We start from the raw sequence: 25,176 nt of genomic DNA on the forward strand, positions 1-25,176 counted from the left end.
CGTGAAAACTTCCCCTGCGGAGGAGAACACGCTGTAGTAGCTAATCCAGAGTGCCAGCATAACACCCTTACCTAGATAAGGAGGAGAGGTGGACAAAGAATACAGAGTCAGTGCAACATTCGGCTCGCTCGTAATCACAATATTCTGTGTAATGGCGTGCGCACTACACGTTGTCGAGGACCAATACCATGACCGACCTGAACAGTGGAGGCCCATGGGGATGGGGGGTCTCTAGGACACAAGTATTGCTGGGTGACCCCCCTGAGAGAACAAAGGTCGACATATTTTCACCCCCAACCAGCGCCGGAAGAAAAGAAGGATACAATATGGAAGTAGCCACAGTATTCAGTGGCAGTATCCATATACCACTAGATGAAGAAGTACAAGGCACCAGCGGGTACCGACTGTTGCCATGGCCCACCTGTGAAGGAAGCCAAGGCATCTAGTATTGTGGCGTAGTTGAATTATAGCATGCAAAGATGCTTAGTGATTCCCCCGTTAACGGATCACTTGTGGAAGGGGGTAATGTCATAGAAAGCATGGAGATGGCAAACAACTGATGGAATAGCGTCCAGTGGTAGTGCAATCCTCCGGTTAAGGAAGGGGGTAGCGCGATAGCCAGAACCATATCCAACGGTAGTGTAATTACACCACCTATGGAAGGGGGTAATGCCTACGGTAAGCACTGCAGTCAGTGGCAGTGCAATCACTCCACCTATAAAAGGGGAGAAACATATACGGCAAGTACTGTATCCCGAGGTAGTGCAAGTACACCACCTATGGAAGGGGGTAATGCATATGACGAGTCCTGTACCCGGTGGGAAGTGCAATTCCTCCACCTATGTAAGGGGATAATGCATACGGTAAACACTGCAACCACTGATAATGCCATAACGCCACCTATGAAAGAGGCTAATGCATACGGACAGTACTATGGCTGGCACTGAGACCAATGCCAGTGCGGTTAGTCCACCTATGGAAGGAGGTAATACATAAGGTAAGTACTGTATCCAGTAGTAGTGCAAATGCCGCCTAAGGAAGGGGGTAATGCATACAACCAGTACTGCTGGCTAGCATGGACGCAATCTTGAAAGATTGAACCGGATTCATGTCAGAGTCTGAATAACTGATCCCCCCCCCCTCCTCGGAACTAACCCCTCCAGAGAAAATGGCGTAGGCCTAAGGAACAAGATAGGAGAACCCTTAAAGTTTTACACATAAAGAACACTCACTGTGTTCGCTCCTAAAAACCGTAGTGGAGAGGGGGGTGGGAGGGCTGATACTCACCCAATCCGGACTACTCACCCCATCTTCATCCTTTTCTCTTCACCCCTCCTCAGATTACCAACAGGGTCACCTCTTCAGCAGTTGGCACCCGAAGTGGCAGGAGACTGGAATGGCGGAGGGTCTCGGCGGATGCAGGTGACCCCTTGGTTGGCGGAAAGCAGGGGAGCCGGGCTGCCCTGGTCCACTTTTGCTTCTTGGGGAGATCGAGCGCCTCTGTTTCCCCTACCTAAAAGGGAAAAAGATAAAACAAGAAAGAAAAAAAAAATAAGAAAAGTAATTTGCCCTGCATAAGCAGGGAGGTCTGCCTCCTACAACACTCAGCTAAAAACTGATATGCTCTCTGCAGGCTGGAGGGGGTATAGCCGGCAGGGGAGGAGTTATCACTTTTCAGCCTAGTGTCGCCTCCTAGTGGCAGCAGCAAGCTATACCCACGGTCCTGTGTCCCCCAATGTTATGAGCGAGAAAGATCTGCTTTTTCTCCAGTTATCTATAGGCGGTTTTGGTATTCCTCAGGATAGGCCATCAATATTAGATTGGAGAGAGGCGACACCCCTCACCACTGCCAATCAGCTGTATCAGAGTAGCTCTGGTGGCAGAAGTCTGTGCTGGAACCACATAGAGCTCCGTCCATTGTGCAGTGGATGGAGTAACCAGCTCTCCCCACTATACGAAGGATGGAGCTGTGTAATGGAGTTCCGGTGCCAAACCTACTCAGGAACAGCTGATCAGTGGTGGTACAGGGTGTCGGACACCCACCAATCTATTATTGATGGACTAATGTGAGGATAAGCTATTAATAGCAAAATCCTGCATTACTTCTTTAACTCAAGCTAAATACAAATAAGCCCCGTGGGCTCCTCTCCAGTGAATAACAGGCAGGAATAGAATACCTTCATTCTCAAGACCAGCCCCCCATCCCAATTGCAGCACTCCATTGATCTAAAACCTTATGTCGGAAAACTCCCTCAAGTGCTTTAATTCTGTTATACCTGTATGGTCATATGACTTCTAATGGAGCAAACAGACCAATGCAATGGTTACATAGCAAAGCAGAACAGAAAGACTATAGGAAAAGAAAAGAAAATTGAGAAATCGGCAGCATGTCTGCCCCTGTATTAACTTCCATGTCGATAAGAAAAAAAGAAAAGAAAAAAAAAAAAACGTGTCAGCTCCTTTGCTTTCATGGGGTTTGATATAATTCACAGCAAATTCGATAACATGGCAAAAGGGTAACCAAAGCAAAACCACTGTAGCGTCCAAGTTCCTCTGTGTAAACCTAGAAGAGCTAGGGATTCTTGCACAGCTGTACGCCCCCACATTCTACAGGGAGTCCATTCCCCCCCATAGACTTACACGTACAGCAATGTCACACTCTCTCCAGAAAGATGTCTACATCAGGTATCTTTGGTATGATGGGAAGATTATGTTTATTTTTATTTAAAATAAAAAAAAAAAATCTGTGACGTGTTAAAAGGTACTCGCAAGGGAAAGCTTCTGTGGTCCCCAATGCAACTGGAGAATAAAAATTAAAGAAGACATTTTCATTTGAATGCTGTGTAAAGCCCTTGACAGCTTGGTTCCCGTCAGTGTATAGCAGTCTGACTTGAAACACTAGACACTTCATAGTTTGAAGAAAGTTGTGCGCCTAATGTCTTTACCCCAGACGACACATTTAGAGTTTGGACTCATCTCTGTACGGGGCGCCTCATTTTTTTCTTTCGCTTTGACTTTGTTTCGCTTTTAGATGCAGTGTCAGGTTTAGATGGTGCGGGAGGAGACTGAGCTCCCTGTGGTGGCGGCGGCTGCTGGGGCGGTGTGAAGATGTTCCCATTGGGCATCTGACCAGGAGAGCCTTGAAATATTCTGTTCAAAAGATTCTGTACATCAGCCATAGAGGGCGGAGTGCTTTCTGATGGAGCTCTAGAGTGAAAGACAGAAAGTTCATAAATGGCAGCTGTATTCCAACATAAAAAAAGAAGGTGAGCGCTGTTTGGTGGATCGAATGATAAGCATCTTAGCAATTAAATTGTGACCATTTTGATTATGAATCTATGGGACTTCTGGAAATATCCAAGCGTTGTATTCAGCCATCTCCGGCAGTCCCATAAAGAATGAATGGAGCAGCAGGACACATGGTCAACCCCCAGCGATCAGATAGTTATCCCCTATCCTGTGGATTGGGGACAACTTTAATACCTGGCACTAGGGATCGACCGATATAGATTTTTTAGGACCGATACCGATAATTTGTGAACTTTCAGGCCGATAGCCGATAATTTATACCGATATTCTGGTAATTTTCCATTTTTGAAAAAAATTCCTACACAAATCTGCTAAAAATTAATATGTTTATTGTTAACGTGTATTTTTTTAAAAAATCTTTCTTTCATTTATACTTATTTTTTTTTTTTTACTAACTTTTAGACCCCTTAGGGACTAGAACCCTTGTCCTATTCACCCTGATAGATCTCTATCAGGGTGAATAGGAGCTCACACTGTCCCTGCTGCTCTGTGCTCTGTGCACACAGCAGCATGGAGCTGAACATGGCAGCCAGGGCTTCAATAGCGTCCTGGCTGCCATGGTAACCGATCGGAGCCCCAGGATTACACTGCTGGGGCTCCGATCAGAGGAGCAGGGGAGAGGGGATCCTGTGGCCACTGCCACCAATGATTAATACTGGGGGGGGGCGCACTGCGCCACCAATGTTTTTAATACAGGAGTGGGGGTGGGGGGGCGCACTGCGCCACCAATGATTAATACTTTGGGGCTTGGGGGGGGCACACTGCGCCACCAATGAAGAGAAATCTCTCATTAATTCATATACAGGAGGCGGGAGCTGGCTGCAGAATCACATAGCCGGCTCCCGACCTCTATGAGCAATAGCTGCGATCCGCGGCACCTGGGGGGTTAACTACCGCAGATCGCAGCTACCGCTCATAGAGGTCGGGAGCCGGCTATGTGATTCTGCAGCCAGCTCCCGCCTCCTGTATATGAATGAATGAGAAATTTCTCTTCATTGGTGGCGCAGCGGCCACAGCCCCGCCCCTTCTCTTGTCTTCCTTCCTCTCACTGGCTGCAGCGGCAGCAGCACAGGGGGGAGGGAGACACTGCTTCCTTCTCCCCTGTGCTGCTGAGGGAACACAGAGCGCTGTCAGCAGCGCGATCTGTGCTCCCCATACGTTATCGGAATATCGGCAAAATAGATGCCGATAACGGTCAAAATACTGAATATCGGCCGATAATATCGGTAAACCGATAATCGGTCGATCCCTACCTGGCACAACCCCTTTAACCCCTTAAGGACTTGGCCATTTTTTGCAAATCTGACCAGTGTCACTTTAAGTGCTGATAACTTTAAAACGCTTTGACTTATCCAGGCAGTTCTGAGATTGTTTTTTCGTCACATATTGTACTTTATGACACTGCTAAAATTGGGTCAAAAAAGTAAATTTTTTTGCATAAAAAAAATACCAAAAATTTGGAAAAATTAGCAAATTTCCAAGTTTCAATTTCTCTACTTCTATAATACATAGTAATACCTCCAAAAATAGTTATTACTTTACATTCCCCATATGTCTACTTCATGTTTGGATCATTTTGGGAATGATATTTTATTTTTTGGGGATGTTACAAGGCTTAGAAGTTTAGAAGCAAATCTTGAAATTTTTCAGAAATTTTCAAAAACCCAATTTTTAGGGACATGTTCAGGTCTGAAGTCACTACAGAAAGAAACCACCCACACAATAGAAACCACCCAAAAATGACCCCATCTAAGAAACTACACCCCTTAAGGTATTCAAAACTGATTTTACAAACGTCGTTAACCCTTTAGGTGTTCCACAAGAATTTATGGAAAATAGAGATACAATTTCAAAATTTCACTTTTTTGCCAGATTTTCCATTTTTATAATTTTTTTCCGGTTACAAAGCAAGGGTTAACAGCCAAACCAAACTCAATGTTTATGGCCCTGATGCTATAGTTTACAGAAACACCCGATATGTGGTCGTAAACCGCTGTACGGGCACACAGCAGGGCGCAGAAGGAAAAGAATGCCATACGGTTTTTGGAAGGCAGGTTTTGCTGGACTGTTTTTTTTGACACCATGTCCCATTTGAAGCCCCCCTGATGCACCCCTAGAGTAGAAACTCCAAAAAAGTGGCCCCATTTTAGAAACTACGGGATAGGGTGGCAGCATTGTTGGTACTAGTTTAGGGTACATATGATTTTTGGTTGCTCTATATTACACTTTTTGTGAGGCAAGATAACAAAAAAAAAAAAAAACTGTGCCAAAACAGCTATTTCTTGTTATTTACAACATTCATCTGACAGGTTAGATCATGTGATATTTTCATAGACCAGGTTGTGACGGATGCGGCGATACCTAATATGTATACTTTTTTTTTATTTATGTAAGTTTTACACAATGATTTCATTTTCGAAGCAAAAAAAAATCATGTTTTAGTGTTTCCATAGTCTGAGAGCCATAATTTTTTTAGTTTTTGGGCGATTACCTTGGGTAGGGTATAATTTTTCCGGGATGAGATGACGGTTTGATTGGCACTATTTTGGGGTGCATATGACTTTTTGATCGCTTGCTATTACACTTTTTGTGATGTAAGGTGACAAAAAAAGGTTTATTTAGCACAGTTTTTATTTTTTACGGTGTTCATCTGAGGGGTTAGGTCATGTGATATGTTTATAGAGCCGTTCGATACGGACTCGGCGATACCTAATATGTATACTTTTTTTTTTCCCCTATTTTTTTTAACTTTATTTGGGGAAAATTACGTTTTGGTTTATTTTTACTTGAAATGTAATTTTTTGGGGGGAAAACCTTAATTTTTTAAACTTTTTTTTCACTTTATTTTTAAACTTTTTTTTTCACTTTATTTTTTAAACTTTTTTTTTCACTTTATTTTTTGTCCCACTTTGGGACTTGAACTTTGGGGGGTGTTTTCCTTTACAATGCATTCCAATATTTCTGTATTGGAATGCATTGACTGTATGAGTAATACTGTGTGTATTACTCATACAGCTTCCGGGGGCCTGTGAGATCCAGGGGGCTGGATCTCACAGGCTCTTCACCGGAAGGCAGCGCGATGCCTTCCTTAGACATTGCGCTGCCTTCCATGCCATCGGGTCCCCCCTACAGCCGCATGGGGACCCGATGGCACCGCCGCCGCAAGTAAAGCCGCAAACCGCAGGTCTGAATTGACCTAAATTGACCCCCCCCCCCCCGGCTTTGTGACAGGATGCCAGCTGAATGATTTCAGCGGGCATCCTGTTCCGATTAACCCCCGCCGCAATCGCGGTTTAAACCCATGAAGTACCGGTACGTCATGGGTCCTTAAGAACTCGGGAAACATGCCGTACCGGTACATCATGCGTCCCTAAGGGGTTAAAGTGAACCTATCTAATGATATATATTGCGCTATATGACAGCAGCATATAATTAGAGGGCTGCCCAAATTTTTATTTAAAGGGGATTTTCTCACTTCAGCATAACCCCTTTAAGGCTACATTCACACTTGCATAGTTAATTCCAGTATTGAGATGCGGCAGACGATCTCTATGACGGAATTAAACAGATCCGTTTTGACTTTGCACATCAGGATGCATCCGTTCCGTTAGGATGCGGTTGGGTGAAATCAAAATGGAAAAAAAAAACGGATCCGTCACTAAATACATTGAAAGTCAATGGGTGATGGATTTGGTTTTTTTAGGCTCCTAAAAGTAGCCCAAGTATATTAAACATTTACTCTGAAATCCCAGAAACCCCCTCATTATAAAAACACTACTAAAACAGGTTATTATGACCTGATTAAATAAATGTCTTTTTTGGTGGTGGAAACTCCCTGTGCACACAGTCAAGCTTTTTACACTGAAGAGAACTATACGCAGTTGATGCCGTTTTGAATGTAGATTATCTAGGGCAAAACTCCCATTTTCCGCTGGCGAATCAGCGGCAGATTCTGCACACAGACTTAAAGGAAATCTGTCACATGGATTATCACTAATAAAGTAAAATTATTGCCATGTAGAGCAAAACACCTCCTCCGCTGATGTACCTTCCATTCGGCAATTCTTATTTTCTATTTTGCCGAAAAAAATTATCTTTGTATGATATGCAAATTAGGCAGTAAGGTACCCAGAGGGGCGTTATTTTTTGTTTCTGAGAAGCCGAAGGCAATTGTGGGCGGCGTTACCTCTCGTCAGTGACGTACCGGGGAAGGGGGGTGCGTCAACAGTGTTGATAGAGGCGTGGAGTCTCAGCCCAGGAAAGGCCTGCTTGGGCTCTGCTGGAGGGCGGGCCTGGCCACTCGAATGGGGCGTTCCTGGGTACCGTTGAAAGAAAATAACGCCCCTCTGGGCACCTTACTGCCTAATTTGCAATTCATACAAAGATTATTTTTTCCCCGCAAAATAGAAAATAAGAATTGCCGAATGGAAGGTACATCAGAGGAGGAGGTGTTTTGTTCTACATGGGAATTGTTTTACCTTATTAGTGATAATCCATGTGACAGATTTCCTTTAAAACCAGCTACTGGATGTTTTAGCTGCTCTCCATAACTCTAAAACCTTATTCATACGTCAGCGTTTTGGTCAGTGATTTCCATCAGTGATTGTGAGCCGAAACAAGGATTGGAGTCTCCACAGACATAAGAGATAAGGGAAAGGTCTGCCCCTGTTCTGTGCTTAGATCCGCACCTGGATTTGGCTCACAATCACTGATGGAAATCACTGACCGAACACGGACTGTGTGAATAAGGCATAAAAAATATATAGATATATGTAGTCCAAACCTTTGTCGTCCTGTGGTTGGAGGATTTCTTGAACCAAATGAAATGTGATATGGAACCCGATGAGTGTCTGGCGAGATTCCCACACGTTGGCATCCCGCCCACTCTAAATGAGGAGAAAAGGAGTGATGTTAACAGCTGTACTGTAATCGGCCTAGGACAGCTATTGCCTTCACCACAGTGGCTGCTTGTGACTTACAGAATGAGAAAAGGGACTGATAAACCAGTTTGACACCAGTTATGCGAAAGTTAATAATCTGAAATATATGTCAATGGCATCACCATTCTCTCCATTTCATTACCCGTTATATCAAACACTTTGCCCTGCATCATCGCAAAATAGGTGATCTTGAGTCCCAGCATACTTGATTCTGCCCAGAAATCTCCCTCTTCTGCAGGATGCATTTTTCCACATTCAGCACAGTAACGGGCATTGGCAGCATCCCGGTCCATTTCAAATCTCCTGCATCAGAAAGATACATGAAGTGGGAATTTAAATAATTTCCAGTCCATCTTAAAAACCCTGATCAGCTCCGTCCTCAAGGACAAAGCGCTTTTACATATAGCACATCTTTATGAGACATTTTCATGTTACGGCAAGGACTTTAAAGGGGTTTTGCCAACCCAGACAATGGGGGCATATCGCTAGGATATGCCCCCATTGTCTGATAGGTGCGGGTCCCACCTCTGGAACCCACACCTACACGGAGAACGAAGCGGGGAAAGTTGTGGAGGGCACACTGCGCATTCGCAGCCGACCTCCATTCATTTCAATGGGGCCGCCGAAAATAGCCAAGCACTGGCTCGGCTATTTCCGTAGGCCCCATAAAAAATGAATGGCAGCGGATGTGCGGTGCGCTCCAATTCACTTGTATAGGAGCAGTGCTTGGTGGTGGCCGGACCACGGGAAAACCGGGGTTCTCCAGCCACAACTCTCTCCGCTCCGTTGTAGGTGCAAGTCTCAGAGGTGGGACCCGAACCTATCAGACAATGGGGGCATATCCTAGCAATATGTCCCCATTGTCTGTGATGGGATTACCCCTTTCACTCTGACACATTAAAAGTGGAAAAACACTCCCAAAAATGTCACTTTTATTGTAGATTTTGAATTTATGTCTGAAGTAAATCTAGTTAGTGCACAGCTCAGGAGACACAAGTGTATTTTTAACCACTTACTGACATAACTAATTCTTAGGACCAGTAATATTTTCTGTGTTCCAGCAGTCATAACTTTTTTTTATTTAATTCCTCAATTTAGTATGGAGATCTTGAATTTTGCGGGATGAGTTGTCGTTTTTTTTTTAGGAACCATTTTCAGGTGTATACAATTTTTAGGGATAAAGATAAAAACAGCAATTTTAAGATGATTTTGTTGGATTTATTTTTACGGTGTTCACTGTGTTCTAAATAACTCGATAACTTTATTCGGTTGGTCACTATGACTATGCAAAATGTATCCTTTTTTAAAATATTTTTTCTTTCCTTCTGCAGGCTGTCAGTTCCCCAACTGCCCTCCTGTCGGCCAGGATGGCTGAAATCACAGCAAGCTGAAGGGGGAGGGCTGCTTTAATGCTCTATTTCTCAGGCTGGGTAGCAGCTAGAGATATGGCCCTGGCCTTGTTTGAAAGCTGACAATGTCAGTTTTATATTTTCCTCTATAAATATTTGAGAAAGGCTTTAGATTTTAGTCTTCTGTTACTCTTTAGGAAGATCCTAACAACTCTGCATTTTTTTTATGTACTTCGTGAACTGAAGAAAACATTCCTTGCAGCTACTTAAAGGCACATTCACACTCACTACACTACTGCTTTTTCAGCATTTTTAAAAATGAGCAAAAAAAATGTGACTCAAATATTTTTTTTTTACAACAGCCACTGTTGGTGGCTTTTATTTTCTAACACTTATAGCATGGGTTTTCTTTTCTGCCATTTTTAAGCCCCATGGGGAAAAAAAATGCAATAATCCTACAAGCCAAATGCGTTTTAAAGAGGACCTTTCACTTGTAAAAACTATGTGAACTAAGTATGCTGCCATGTAGAGCGGCGCCCGGGGATCTCACTGCACTTACTATTATCCCCGGGCGCCGCTCCATTCTCCCGTTATGTCCTCCGGTACCTTTGCTCCTTAAGTTATAGTAGGCGGGTCTTTCCTTGTCCTGTGGGAGTCTCCTTCTCCTAGGCTGGAGTGCTGGCCAATCGCTGCGCACAGCTCACAGCCTGGGAGAAAAAAACCTCCCAGGCTGTGAGCTGTGCGCTGCGATTGGCCAGCGCTGCAGCCTAGGAGAAGGAGATGCCCACAGGACAAGGGAAGACCCGCCTACTATAACTTAAGGAGCAAAGGTACCGGAGGGCATAACGGGAGAACGGAGCGGCACCCGGGGATAATAGTAAGTGCAGTGAGATCCCCGGGCGCCGCTCTACATGGCAGCATACTTAGTTCACATAGTTTTTACAAGTGAAAGGTCCTCTTTAAGTAGCATTTCCTGGAATGTATCTTGACTGCATGGTACCTGTGCTTCCCCTGACACTTGCTGCACATCATACTGTTCATTGCCTCTTTTAGATCGTCTTGCAGCTTGGTAAGAAATTCATTCATTGACTTGGCCAACTCTGTTTCTGACATTCGCTTCCTGGAAAGAAATATAAGAAATAAAGATAAACCCTTTCATAGCCCGGTGTCAGATTTAGGGGAAATCTTTCCATTAGCTGAATTACGTTGGGTTCTTGGAGTACAGCTAAATACAGTAGGTTTTCTTTGCTTACAATATAGGTACATATATACATCAAATTGAATTGTGTAATAAGAATAGATCATCCGTATATACAGTACAGACCAAAGGTTTGGACACACCTTCTCATTCAAATAGTTTTCTTTATTTTCATGACTATGAAGGCATCAAAACTATGAATTAACACATGTTGAATTATATACATAACAAACAAGTGTGAAACAACTGAAAATATGTTATATTCTAGGTTCTTCAAAGTAGCCACCTTTTGCTTTGATTACTGCTTTGCACACTCTTGGCATTCTCTTGATGAGCTTCAAGAGGTAGTCCCCTAAAATAGTTTTCACTTCACAGGTGTGCCCTGTCAGGTTTAATAAGTGGGATTTCTTGCCTTATAAATGGGGTTGGGACCATCAGTGGCGTTGAGGAGAAGTCAGGTGGATACACAGCTGATAGTCCTACTGAATAGTAACATAGTACATAAGGCCGAAAAAAGACATTTGTCCATCCAGTTCGGCCTGTTATCCTGCAAGTTGATCCAGAGGAAGGCAAAAAAACCCTGTGAGGTAGAAGCCAATTTTCCTCACTTTAGGGGAATAAAAAATTCCTTCCCGACTCCAATCAGGCAATCAGAATAACTCCCTGGATCAACGACCCCTCTCTAGTAGCTATAGCCTGTAATATTATTACACTCCAGAAATACATCCAGGCCCCTCTTGAATTCCTTTATTGTACTCCCCATCACCACCTCCTCAGGCAGAGAGTTCCATAGTCTCACTGCTCTTACCGTAGAGAATCCTTTTCTATGTTTGTGTACAAACCTTCTTTCCTCCAAACGCAGAGGATGTCCCCTCGTCACAGTCACGGGGATAAATAGATGATGGGATAGATCTCTGTACTGCCGCCTGATATATTTATACATAGTAATTAGATCTCCCCTCAGTCGTCTTTTTTCTAACGTGAATAACCCTAATTTTGATAATCCTTCAGGGTACCGTAGTTGCCCCATTCCAGTTATTACTTTAGTTGCCCTCCTCTGGACCCTCTCTAGCTCTGCTATGTCTGCCTTGTTCACTGGAGCCCAGAACTGTACACAGTACTCCATGTGTGGTCTGACTAGTGATTTGTAAAGTAGTAGGAATAGACTGTTAGAATTTGTATTATGGCAAGAAAAAAGCAGCTAAGTAAAGAAAAACGAGTGGCCATCATTACTTTAAGAAATGAAGGTCAGTCAGTCAGCCGAAAAATTGGGAAAACTTTGAAAGTAAGGAGAGTAATGAAGGAGAGTAATGGGGTGGGGGGAGTAATGGGGTGCTGCGCCAGATGACCTGGCCTCCACAGTCACCGGACCTGAACCCAATCGAGATGGTTTGGGGCGAGCTGGACCGCAGAGTGAAGGCAAAAGGGCCAACAAGTGCTAAGCATCTCTGGGAACTCCTTCAAGACTGTTGGAAGACCATTTCAGGTGACTACCTCTTAAAGCTCATCAAGAGAATGCCAAGAGTGTGCAAAGCAGTAATCAAAGCAAAAGGTGGCTACTTTGAAGAACCTAGAATATGACATATTTTCAGTTGTTTCACACTTGTTTGTTATGAATATAATTCCACATGTGTTAATTCATAGTTTTGATGCCTTCATAGTCATGAAAATAAAGAAAACTCTTTGAATGAGAAGGTGTGTCCAAACTTTTGGTCTGTACTGTAATATATATACATATATACACACACACACACACACACACACACACACCGTATATATAATATTATAGAGCGAGAGAGAAACTGCAGTTCAAATGTAAAATAACGCACTTGGGGAGAAAGAACCCTCTATCTGACTTATCATTTTGGCAGGACTTCAGAAGAGAAGGAACTAGAAATGGTTGATGGTCTGTGTTGTACTTTAAGAACCGATTGGTTCAGTCCCCTTTTATATTAACTTTTACTATATGAAATGATAGATAGCATACCCAACCCCCATTGTGCTAGGCCAGATTCCTGAGTGGTTATCTCAGAGACATGCATGCTGCACACTGGACTTTGGGAGGAAGGGCTGAAAGGATATAAACTTGCCTGCACACAGACAGGTACCCGGCACTCCATTGAAGAAATCATCCAGGTAGGATGAATTGATATCCTTATCTATAACACCCTGGGGTATCGGCCACGTGCTACAACATGGCAGACTCAGAGTTTCCCAATATTGTATGTGTATGCCACTGATGATTATTACATTTTTACTACTCTGTATGCGATTTGTCTGTTTTACCTTATATTTAAATCACACTTAATAAATATATTCATTCACTTAGCCTGCGTAATCTTATTCCTTCTCAAATTATCGAATTCACCTTAAAAAAAAGAATCTTAAAGGGGTTGTCTCATCATGGACGATGGGGGCATATCGCTAGGATATGCCCCCATTGTCTTATAGGTGTGAGTCCCACCACTGGGACCCACACCTATATCGAGACCGGAGCCCCGCGTGTGAAGGTCGGCAGTTGCACATGCTGCCCTCCATTCACTTTCGATGGGGCCAGCGAAAATAGTCGAGCGCTGGCGCGGCTATTTCCGTCGGCCCCATAGAAATGAATGTGAGCAGGGGTTGCGCATGCGCGGTACACTCCTATTCACTTCTATAGGGGGCCGGCTTGGTGGTGGCCGGACCGGAGGCCTCCGGCCACCACTTTGCGGGGCTCCGTTCTCGATATAGGTGAGGGTCCCCAACGGTGGGACCTGCACCTATAAGACAATGGGGGCCTATCCTAACGATATGCCCCCATTGTCCATGATGAGACAACCCCTTTAAGCATAAAACATACAATGATAGACTTAAAGAACTTAATATGTATAGCTTTGAGGAAACAGGGGAAAGGGGGACATGACTGACACCTTTAAATATGTGAAAGGTATAAATTAGATTTAGGAGGGAAGGGTAGTTCCAGGGATAAAACACGTCTATACTAAGATAAGAAATAATATAAGGGCAAACTAGATGGACCAGGGGGTCTTTTTGTGCCATCAATCTTCTACACTTATATGCACGTGACATCACTGCCCTAGGAAGAGTCTGTGGTGAGGGGGCCAGGAATTCGACCCCCTAGAAATCAAATAATGATGACCTGTGCGAGGATAGGTTATCAATATTTTACTCCTGGAAGCCTCTTTATAAGCAATATTTTGCTTATGTCCCACTCCCCTGATGATGCCGCAGAACCTGCGAAACACGTTGAGGAGGGGAGCACTACACAATACAGCATTAGCATCTTAACAACATTGCTAGTATGTGTATGAATACATTTAGGGCAGGTTTCTAGAAACCAGTCCCTCAATACAGTACTGGATACACATGGACTTCTGATCAAGGTCAAATACAAGTCACACATTGCTTTTTTAAATCCCCACTTACAATACAGATTGTACGGCATACCGATAAAAGTCCGTTTTATTGAGTCTGTTAGCAGGAGGTAGGTCTCTTTTGGTGCTGAAAGCACCCAGCCTCCCACTAACAGACTAATACCGTAATGCAGTGGTAGCACATTATTATAAAGGTCTTGTAAGAGTTTATCACTTACAGTTCATATTCTTTTCTTTTATCCGGGTTACTGACAGTATCCCACGCAGCACGTAAAACCTTAAAAGCTTCTTCTGCACGAGGGTGATCGTTCTTGTCTGGATGAACCTGTCAAGGAAAAAAAAAAAAAAAACACCCATTGATACATGAAAGGAGATTTCATACTAGTGAAGTACACGTACAATTACAATATTTAGACCTTAATTAATACCATAACAAAAACGTCCCAATTTCTACAAGTGCTGTCCATGAGGGCTGTGGTTCAGATCACAAGATAGTTAAAGAATTCACCCTGGGACCACCATGATCACTAAAATGGAGGTCCCAAGCCGTTCCTCCTCCTCACAGAACACACTGGCTAGGAGTCTGAATGAAATTGTGGTCGAGCAACAGCCTGCAGCTCCATTCATTGTCTATGGGTAGACAAACAGTCAGACCTATGGACACTGAATGGAGAGGCTGTGACTACTACTCCATTTAAACTCCTTAGGTTTAGTTTACACTTCACAGATTTGGTCTCGGCGATTTTCATCAATGATTTTTAGCCAAAACCAGGAATGGAGCCCACACAGAGAAAGTGTAATGGCAAAATTTGCACCTGTTCTGTGTTCTTGACCCACTCCTGCTTTTGGCTCCCAATCACTGATCAAATACTGAACTAGTCCTTAATGTGGTTGTACTATGAGGAGGAACAGAACATTTATCCCCTAACCTAAGGATAGGTAACAAATAACTATCCCCAATCCCGGTTCTGACATCCATGAACAAGCTCCAGCATAGTCTCTGCTACTGAAGGGAAGCCGAGCACGCCCCCTGGAAGAAGCCGTCGGGGAGTTGCTGGAGGTCACACTATACAGCGGTCTGTATCATTTCATGTTTCTATGTTTGTTCCACTTCTTATCTTTGAGTTTAGCTGTGTGCCTCATCTATCTTAGGGTACATTCACACGACCGTGGTGTGTTGCGAACCCGCAAATTGCGAATCCGCAACACACCCGCCCGGCACCCCTATAGAAATGCCTGCGGACAAGAATAGGACATGTTCTATCTTTTGCGGAGCTGCGGACCGGAAGATCGGGTCCGCGCTCCGCAAATGCGGATGCGGACAGCACACTGTGTGCTGTCCGCATCCATTGAAAATGAATGGGTCTGCACCCGTTCCGCAAAATTGCGGAACGGATGCCGACCCATTTGCGGTCGTGTGAATGGAGCCTTATATTGTGGTTTATACAGTTGGGTTGGTTATCCACCATGCACTAACATGATATGGCCATTGGGCCTGCCTGCTTTGTAGGTTAGCTAGGGAACGGTTTACCTTAGCTATACATCATCCTGACTTTCAGGATTAGTGCACTGGTGGATATGGGCCCTTCTGATTAGTAGACTTTTACAGGTGTTCTTTGATCAGCACAGATCGCTGTATGTTTTATGTGTGACTTGCCACATGCTGCTATATGGGATCTGTTTTTAACCGTATCTCTGTGATTGTATTATTATACTTATTATTATTATATGGAATTTAATAAATATTATAATTTACATTTTTGTAATGTGGCTTTTTGGGTGTTTTCTGTTCAGATGGCTACACATATGGTTTAGAATCATTGGTGTTTTGAAGGGAAGCAGTAGTCAAAACTCACAGTGGCATCAGTCTCACGACCTCTTCACCAGTGGAAGCTGTGCCCGCAGTTGAAGAAGCGCCCACCTGCCTGCAAATTTCGTGCCTGCGCCACTGCTCCAAAATGCAGAGCAAGGGCCGAGGCTCTGGTTCAGAGCAGCATCTGCGCAGGCACCATCGTAGCTCCAAAGCAGAGGATCTACCCTTGTTCTGCTAATCGGAGCATTGGCACACGCAGAGAATTATCAGGACCGGGCTACATGTCCAGCTCTGTCAATCTAGCGGGAGGTGGGCACTCCTTCACCTAGGGGCCAGCTTCCACATATGAAGATGTCCTGCTGATGAGAAGAATTTAGTCATTAGAATCAATTCACTCATCTCTACAATAAGGCATCATCATTGTTGGGGGCCTGATTTCTAGGACCCCCAACTAGCACCTGAACAAACAGCACTGGCCCCTAATTTATCTCTGCACAGCAGCACTCCTGCCCCCTACTGTACTGGGAACTGAACAGCAACATTTAAAGGAGTTTTTCAGGAGTTCAATATTAATGGCCTATTTTCAGGATAGGACATTCGTATCCGATTGTTGGCGGCCAAACTCGTGGCACCCCCAACAATCAGCTGCTTGAAAAGGCAGCAGCAATCCGGTGAGCACCGTTGTCTCTTCCTAGGCCAGGGACGTCACGTGCTTCGGTTACATGGTCTATGTTTAGCTCAGTCCCATTCAAGCAAATGGACTTGGGTTCCAATACAAAGCACATCCAATATACAATATACCTTGCTGTGAGGAGGGTACAATGCCCACCAGCTGAACAGTGGGGGTGCTGGGTTTCAGACCCCTACCAATCAGATATTAATGATCTATCCTGAGGATAGACCATCAATACTGAACTCCTGAAAATCCCTTTAAGCGAATGAGGCCAAGTTGTCATTTCCTTCACAGCAGGACAGGAGCACCGATGTGCAGAGAAAATCTATAGAATCATTCAAAGGGCTGGAAGGGACCCCGGCCTGGATCTGCATCTCCTAGCAATATGCTAACACTTTTAATGGTGGAAAACCCCTTTAAATATGGTCTGTCTATTTCAGGCATCCTCAAACTGCGTCCCTCCAGCTGTTGCAAAACTACAACTCCCAGCATGTCCGAACAGCCTACAGGTATCAGCCTACAGCAGGGCATTGTGGGAGTTGCAGTTTTACAACAGCTGGAGGGCCGCAGTTTGAGGATGCCTGGTCTATTTACACATTCGTGATCTGACAAGTCATTGCTGAACCATTGTAAACACAGACACCAGTAAGGGACCACAAGATGATCTGTGAGATTTTCGGGTACATCCATGCTGCAGATTTGGGTTCATGGATTTGCGGGTGGTAAATCAGCAGGGCACTACAGTACCAACAAAGTAGATTAAATTTTAGCAAATCTCATCCACACAGCGATGAAAAATCTGCAGCGTAAATTGACCTGTGGTGTGAATTTTACATGCACAGCATGTGAATTTGTACTGCAGATTTCACCCTTTGCAACGTAAAATCCACGGCAAACCCGCAGTGTCCGCATGCCATACTCTAAAGGTGAGTAAGGGCATGTTTGTAATGTCAAAATTGGAGCCAGATTCTTTAAAGGGCATCTGTCAGCAGATTTGTACTTCTGAAACTGGCTGATCTGTTACATGTGCACTTAGCAGCCGAGCGCATATATGTAGGTGCCATGTTCATATGTGTCCACATTGCTGAGAAAAATGATGTTTTACTATATGCAGATGAGCCTCTAAGAGCAATTGGGGCGTTGCCATTACTCCTAGAGGCTCTGCTCTCTCTGCAACTGCCACACCCTCTCCATTTTGATTGATAGGGTTAGGCGTGATTACTTTTTCACAGCCTGGCCCTGTCAATCCAAGTAGAGTGCGCGCGTCAGTTGCAGAGAGAGCGGAGCCCCTTGGAGTAAAGGCAACGCCCTCACTGCTCCTAGAGGCTCATTTGTATATATTAATACTTCATTTTTCTCAGCAATGCGGCACATATGCACATGGGACCAACACAGATGCCTTCAGCTGCCAAGTGCACATGTAACAGATCAGCCAGTTTCATAGATACAAATCTGCTGACTGATGCCCTTTAAAGCTAAAATATCTCTAACAAAAGTTATGACTGTCTTCACACATTAAAGGGATTCTGTCACCTCGTTTTCAGTTATAGAGCTGCGGACATGCACGGCTAGATCGCCGCTAGCATGTCCGCAATATATCGGTCCTATAGGGCTGTGTCCTTTTATTTTGTTTAAAAAATGATTTTAGAGATATGGAAATGAGCCTTGTCAGGAGCCTAAGGGGCTGTACTAACCACCTTCGTGCCCAGCCACGCCCCCCTGTGAAGGAGCCCAGCACCGCCTATGTCCTCCGAATCTCCTCCTTTCGTCACAGTTAGATTGCCGTAATCTCGCAATGAGCGAGCTTATGCGCAGTGCCGGTATAGTGTTCCTTCCCTGTGCTGGCATCAGCCTCAGGGAAGTAACTGTGCATTCACGAGCTCGCGCATCACGAGATTACGGCGATCTAACTGACGAAAGGAGGAGATTCGGAGGACATAGGCGGGCGTGGCTGGGCACCAGGAAGGTTAGTACAACCCCTTGGGCACCTTACAAGGCTCATTTACATATCTCTAAAATCTTTTTCAAACAAAATAAAAAGGACACAGCCCTATAGGACCGGTATATTGCGGACATGCTAGAGGCGATCTAGCCGTGCATGTCCGCAGCTCTATAACCAAAAACGAGGTGACAGAATCCCTTTAAGGAATCTACAGCAAAGGTAAGTACTCACCAATACAGCCAACTGCCGGTAAGCTTTCTTAAGCTCTACATCACTAGCGCCCATGTCCACTCCCAAAACTTGAAATGGATTTAAATCCTCCTCTGGAATATCAACCATAGAAAGCAATCGCTCCACTTCATGCCTAGGCTGGAAGCGGCCTCCTGTACTAGGTGATCCCGCGGAGGCCCATGTAGACTCTTTTTGTGTAGCTAACCTGGAAGGCCATAACTTTCCTGTCCATCTTCTGAGCAGACTGACTAAACGTTTACAGGTCCTGTTTTGTGTTACTAAGGCCCAGATTGTATGCAGGTTAGTAGAAATCCAAGAACTCCAATTGCTATCTTTGTCAACTCTGTCCACCGTTTTCTTAATATACTGCCAGCAAAGTCGAGCCCAGCGCACTGAAACCATAAGCAGCAGGAAGAGCAGAGCACACAACATCTTAAGCACACGGAAAATCCATGCTCCACTATAGCAAACAAGGACCCAAACATCTTTAGTGCGGTGTTTTACCCAGATTCCAAAGGCCAAGAATTGACTTTTTAAATTGCCTACGTCATGGGCAGGTTGCCAAACTCTGATATACAAGAGCATGCCAAGCGACTCCACGCATTCACCAATCAACAGCACCAAATCGATGAGCACGTGAATACAATAGTTTGAAAACTGAAGCAATGGCTGAGGAATGAGGGATCTCAGCTGGTGTCTCCCATCCACATGATTTTTCTTGCGATTGACTTTGTGCTTGCCGCTAAAAGGAGCTTGTCGACCATCCTTTTTAGAATTATCCCTTGAACTGTTCTGGGTTTTTCCTCTACGACCTCTTCTTCCACCTACTCCTTTGCAAGGATCATCCTCTGCTAGTCTCCCAGAATATTCATCTTCGCCTCCTTCCTCATTCAAAGACTGCTGCTGGTAACAAGAAAAATGGTGGCAGTTCTGACTCCAGGTACGGTCACCAATATCGGAGTATGTACCACCAACAGATCCAGTACTATTACTAATACACTCACCACTAGAGGTGGCAACTTGTGGTGATTTTTGACCTTCACATAAGTCTTCACTTATATTGTATCCAGATGCTTCAACAGAGAAAAATTCTTTAGTCCATACCTCTCCAGTCGCTTCACTATGTTGTGGAGCTCCATCAGAACCATGGAAGCAACCAGGCTTAGGCACAACAAACTGATGGTTTCTAAACACCCCTGATACGTTGCCTGGTGAGCCATCACCAGTGTGTTTACCTGCATGTCTTACATTTCCAGAAGCAGAAAGGCCACAGTTGTTTCCTGGTTTGGATAGGTGTGCGCCATCCCTTTCATGCGATTTATTGCAATGAGTGTGTCCTGGGGTGGAAAGTCCATGACTCTCTGATCTTATTTGACTCTCCATCTTTTTATTTATGTCCCATCAATGGGGCACAAAGGATGCTAGGTTACTGCAGTCATTGTTCTCCTTTTATCCTGCCTGACAAACAAGAATCAGAAAGTTATTATCAGAAAGATACTTGACTGGGAAAAAAAAAAAAAAAAAAAAAAAAAAAAAAAAATCACACTGACATCTTCTAAAAGGCATAACTTTTTTATTTTATACTCGACGAAGCTGTATGAGGGCTTTTGGTTTTGCAAGACCAGTTGCTTTACTATCTCCATGAATGGTGAGATGTTGCATACTGAAAGGGAACATGCACACTTGCCTAAGCAAGGCAGGGCTCCAGATGGCGACCAAAATGGTCACAAATGCGACCTAGAATTGCTAAATGGCGACAAGACTTTGTAGTCTTGTCGCCATTTGCGCCTAGACCCTGCGCTGCTCTGCCGCTCTCCCAAACTGACATGGCACGCGCTGCTCTCAGCGCGTGCCATGTTCTCAACAACACAGGGGAGAAGGAGGAAGTCCCTCCCCCTGTACTGCTGCTGCCACCAATGGGCTGATAGCAGGGAGGAGGAGGGGAGGGGCTATGGCCACTGCACCACCAATGAATTAAGTTTATGCTTAATACAAACGCAGGCTGCGGGTGCCGGACATATCCCATACCCGGCACCCAGCCTCTATGTCTGCGTGCTGCGATCCGCCGCTATTAACCCCTCAGGTGCGGCACCTGAGGGGTTAATAGCAGCAGATCGCAGCGCGCAGTCAAACGATATTCAGCCCCCCCCCCAACCCCAGTATTATAAATTAGAATCATTGGTGGTGCAGTGCGCCCCCAAAGTATTGTAATCATTGGTGGTGCAGTGCGCCCCCAACCCCCAAGTATTATCATTGGTGGCAGTTCCGATCAGAGCCCCAGCAGTGTAAGCCTCGGGCTCCGATCGGTTACCATGGCAGCCAGGACGCTATTGAAGCCCTGGCTGCCATAGTCAGCTCCCTGCTGTTGTGTGCACAAAGCACAGGGCAGCAGGGAGAGTGTGAAGTCCTATTCACCCTAATAGAGATATATCAGGGTGAATAGGACAAGGAATGAAAGATCCCAGGTTCTAGCCCCTAAGGGGGTAAATAGGTATTAAATAAACAGTAAAAAATAAAAAAATAAAGTAAAAAAATAAAAAACAAACACCAAAATATTAAGTTTAAATCACTCCCTTGCCCAATTTTACATATAAAATATATAAAACAATAAAAAAAATTACATATCGCCACGCCCGAAAAAGTGCAAACTATTAAAATATCTCCTATGCGGTGAATACAGCGACAGAAAAAAAAAAAAAGTGCAATAGGTTTCTAAATTTTTCAGGTTAGGAGCCAATGGCTCCTTGATATTTTTTTTAGTCTGGAGCCCTGCAAGGTGCTCAGGATAAAGATATACTAGTGGTGTCCCCCCACTGTCCACCACTCTCTGGCTGTGTTTCAGAGATCTTAGTAAGAACACTACACAGCTTACACTGGAGATTTAGTCCACAACGACATAAATGCTAACCAGAAATAGAGCAGAAGCTCTTTAACGTCTGGCCACCCAGCATTCCTTTAGTCCTGATGCTTTTATATTTTTTTTTAAGTATTTTTTTGTTGTTTTACTGACAGCCTTGCAGACGTTTAGATCTATTCAAGACGCCTTTACAAGTTAGCGAGACCAATTTAGAGTCAGTTTGGGTTACGTTGCAGCTTGATAATCATAAGGTAACTCGTGTTGGTGTGATATATAGAGCACCTAGCCAAGTCAAAGAATTAGATGATCTACTAGTTGAGGAAATAGCTAAAATGACATTGAAGGGGGAAGTTATCATTATGGGAGACTTCAATCTTCCAGATGTAAACTGGAAAACCAAAATAGCTACCGGTAGTTCTGCTAGGAGTACAGATATTCTAAATTCCCTACTGGGATTATCTTTATAGCAAGTAGTGTAGGAGCCAAACTGGAAGGAGGCCATTTTAGATTTAGTATTCACAAATGGGAATTTGGTATCTGATATTACTGTAGGGGAATACTTGGGATCTAGTGGTCACCAGTCAGTGTGGTTTACTATAAGTACAGTGACTGAGTCACACCACACAAAAACAAAAGTTTTAGATTTTAGGAAAACTGACTTTTCTAAAATTAGATTAGAGGTATACGAGTCCTTATCAGATTGGAACAGTTTCATTGGAGTCCAGGAGAAATGGGACTACTTAAAAGTGGCACTATTGAAGGCAACAGATAATTGCATTAGGCTTGTCAGTAAAAGCAAAAAAAGGAAGAGACCACTGTGGTTAAAATCATTAAAAACAAAAAGATAGCATTTAGTAATTATAGAAAAACAAAAAACGAGGATGACAGGCAAATTTATAAGATTAGGAGAGAGGCGCCAAGCAAGTTATAAGAGCTTCTAAAGCACAGGCAGAAGAGAAATTAGCTCAGTCGGTGAAAAAAGGCGATAAGACATTCTTCAGATACATAAATGAAAAAAGGAAACTAAAACAAGGAATTACCAAATAAAAAACAAAAAGGAAGGTAGGTATATGGAAGAAGATAAAGAACTAGCTGACTGCCTCAATGAATACTTCTGTTCAGTTTTTACAAAGGAAAATGAAGGAAAAGGACCTCAGTTAGGAAGGAAGACTAATGAATATTTTGATGCATGTGTCTTTACAGAGGAAGAGGTTCTAAGTCAGCGATGCGCTAATGTCAGCACTACATAACAGTATGTTTCTAACATTAGTCCCTGCAGCCGTTTTTGTAAAAAAAGCACTTTTATTATATGCTAATGAGCCTCTAGGTGCTATGTGGGCGTAAAATCAGCACCTAGAGCAGGGGTGCACAACGTTTCCTGGTTGGGGGCCACATTGCCAGACGGAACCAATAACGAGGGCCGAAATTAAAATTTAAAGGTGCATTAACAACTGAAATATTGTACTTATGGCATATTGAATACACATTATATACCATTAATGTCTAGTTACACTTCCAGGACTCCCATCTAATGGGAGTAATACATGAAAAATACATATGAGCAGCCACAAGACATAGGCATACATGTCTGTTACCAGATGGTTAGGGGCCGCACAGAATAGTATCAAGGGCCGCATGTGGCCCCCGGGCCGCAGGTTGTGCACCCCTGACCTAGAGGCTTCGTCCACTCACGCTTTATCCCGCCCAGGTCCAGTGTTCTGCCCACCCAGCTCCTCTTGATTGATGCCACTGTTCCCTGCGTCGTTGGCGAAATCCCGCGCCTGCGCCATTCACTTCTGTCTTCGGCGCAGGCGCAGTGAGTGAATGATGCGATCCTGGTGCCGGATTCCTCACTTCGCTTGCGCCGACTACGTCACAGTGAGGAAGCCGGCATCAGGAGAGCGGCCTTCACTCACTGCGCCGAAGACCGAAGTGAACGGCGCAGGCGCGGGATTTCGCCAACGATGCAGGGAACAGTGGCATCAATCAAGAGGAGCGGGGCGGGCAGAACACTGGACCTGGGCGGCATAAAGCGTGAGTGGACGGAGCCTCTAGGTGCTGATTTTACGCCCACATAGCACCTAGAGGCTCATTAGCATATAATAAAAGTGCTTTTTTTTATATCATTGGTGGCCAGTGTGCGGCCCCCCCCCCTCCCTCTATTGTATTATCATTGGTGGCCAGTGTGCGGCCTCCCCCGGCCCCCCCCTCCCTCTATTGTAATATCATTGGTGGCCAGTGTGCGGCCTCCCCCCCTTTATTGTATTATCATTGCTGGCCAGTGTGCGGCCTCCCCCGGCCCCCCCTCCCTCCCTCTATTGTATTATCATTGCTGGCCAGTGTGCGGCCTCCCCCGGCCCCCCCTCCCTCCCTCTATTGTAATATCATTGGTGGCCAGTGTACGGCCTTCCCCCCTCCCCCCCTCGATCATTGGTGGCAGCGGAGAGTTTCCGATCGGAGTCCCAGTTTAATCGCTGGGGCTCCGATCGGTAACCATGGCAACTAGGACGCTACTGCAGGCCTGGTTGCCATGGTTACTTAGCAATATTACAATATTAGAAGCATCACACTTATCTGCTGCGCTGTCTGTGACCGGCCGGGAGCTCCTCCTACTGGTAAGTGACAGGTCTGTGCGGCGCATTGCTTAATGATCTGTCACTTACCAGTAGGAGGAGCTCCCGGCCGCTCACAGACAGCGCAGCAGGTAAATCGACGATATGCTGTGGGTGTGGCAGGGGGACGCAGAGAGGATAGCTGACTGTATAGAATATCTCAACAATTGCACTGCATCAATAAAATTCACTTTTTCCAGCGATCCAGAGAGAATTGTTTTTCTGGATTTATGCCTGGAAGGTGTCAAAGATACCAGCAGGGTGGTCACATACACCCATAGAAAATCTACAGCTGGTAATACCATTCTCTCTGCCTCCTCCTGCCTTCCACCACACGTCATAAAAAACATCCCTAAGGGAGAAATGATTAGGGCAAAGAGAAATTGCTCCACCCCAGAGCTCTTTGAAAAAGAAGCAAAAAACATTGCAGACAGACTTAAAGTGAGGGGCTACACCCAAACTAATATTGAGAGAGGAATTAATTTTGCCAGATCTAAAGATAGAGAAACCCTTATTTTTCCAAAAAATCATAAAAATAAGAACATAGATAATGAGAATAAAAATTCTGAGCAGGACATTAATGATAAGGGACATGAAAATAAAAATAAAAATAAAAATAAAAACAAGAATAGTAATAAAAATATCATGACTAAGGACACCACTATTAAAAAAGAAGAACCCATCACCTTTATCACTAACTATAGTAGAGACTATTTTAAGGTTTGCAAAATTATACGTAAACATCTCCATATTTTGAACTATAATGAAGAATGGAAAAATGTAGTTTCAACAGGGATTAGATGTGTAGCAAAAAAAGCCCCCACAGTAGGGCAAAAAATCAGCCCCAGTCTATATAGGGAAAATTTCCCCAAAACGAC

At 44.3% G+C, this 25,176-nt stretch overlaps 1 protein-coding gene across 1 annotated transcript in view; it reads right to left on the minus strand.

Annotated features, from left to right (window-relative positions):
* Positions 1–1,761: 1,761 nt before the first annotated feature.
* DNAJC14 (DnaJ heat shock protein family (Hsp40) member C14) overlaps positions 1,762–25,176 on the minus strand; it is a 35,661-nt gene continuing 12,246 nt past the window's right edge. Inside the window, exons 2-7 of the mRNA XM_040425602.1 lie at positions 18,830–20,287; positions 14,389–14,495; positions 10,599–10,718; positions 8,392–8,552; positions 8,093–8,195; positions 1,762–3,207 (exon numbers count right to left, since the gene is read on the minus strand). Coding sequence (XP_040281536.1) covers positions 2,973–3,207; positions 8,093–8,195; positions 8,392–8,552; positions 10,599–10,718; positions 14,389–14,495; positions 18,830–20,212 — 2,109 coding nt within the window. The 5' untranslated portion in view covers positions 20,213–20,287 and the 3' untranslated portion in view covers positions 1,762–2,972. The remainder of the gene's footprint in view (positions 3,208–8,092; positions 8,196–8,391; positions 8,553–10,598; positions 10,719–14,388; positions 14,496–18,829; positions 20,288–25,176) is intronic.

This window comes from Bufo bufo, chromosome 3 (assembly GCF_905171765.1).
Source record: "Bufo bufo chromosome 3, aBufBuf1.1, whole genome shotgun sequence".
In the NCBI taxonomy this organism is placed as follows: Eukaryota; Metazoa; Chordata; class Amphibia; order Anura; family Bufonidae; genus Bufo; species Bufo bufo.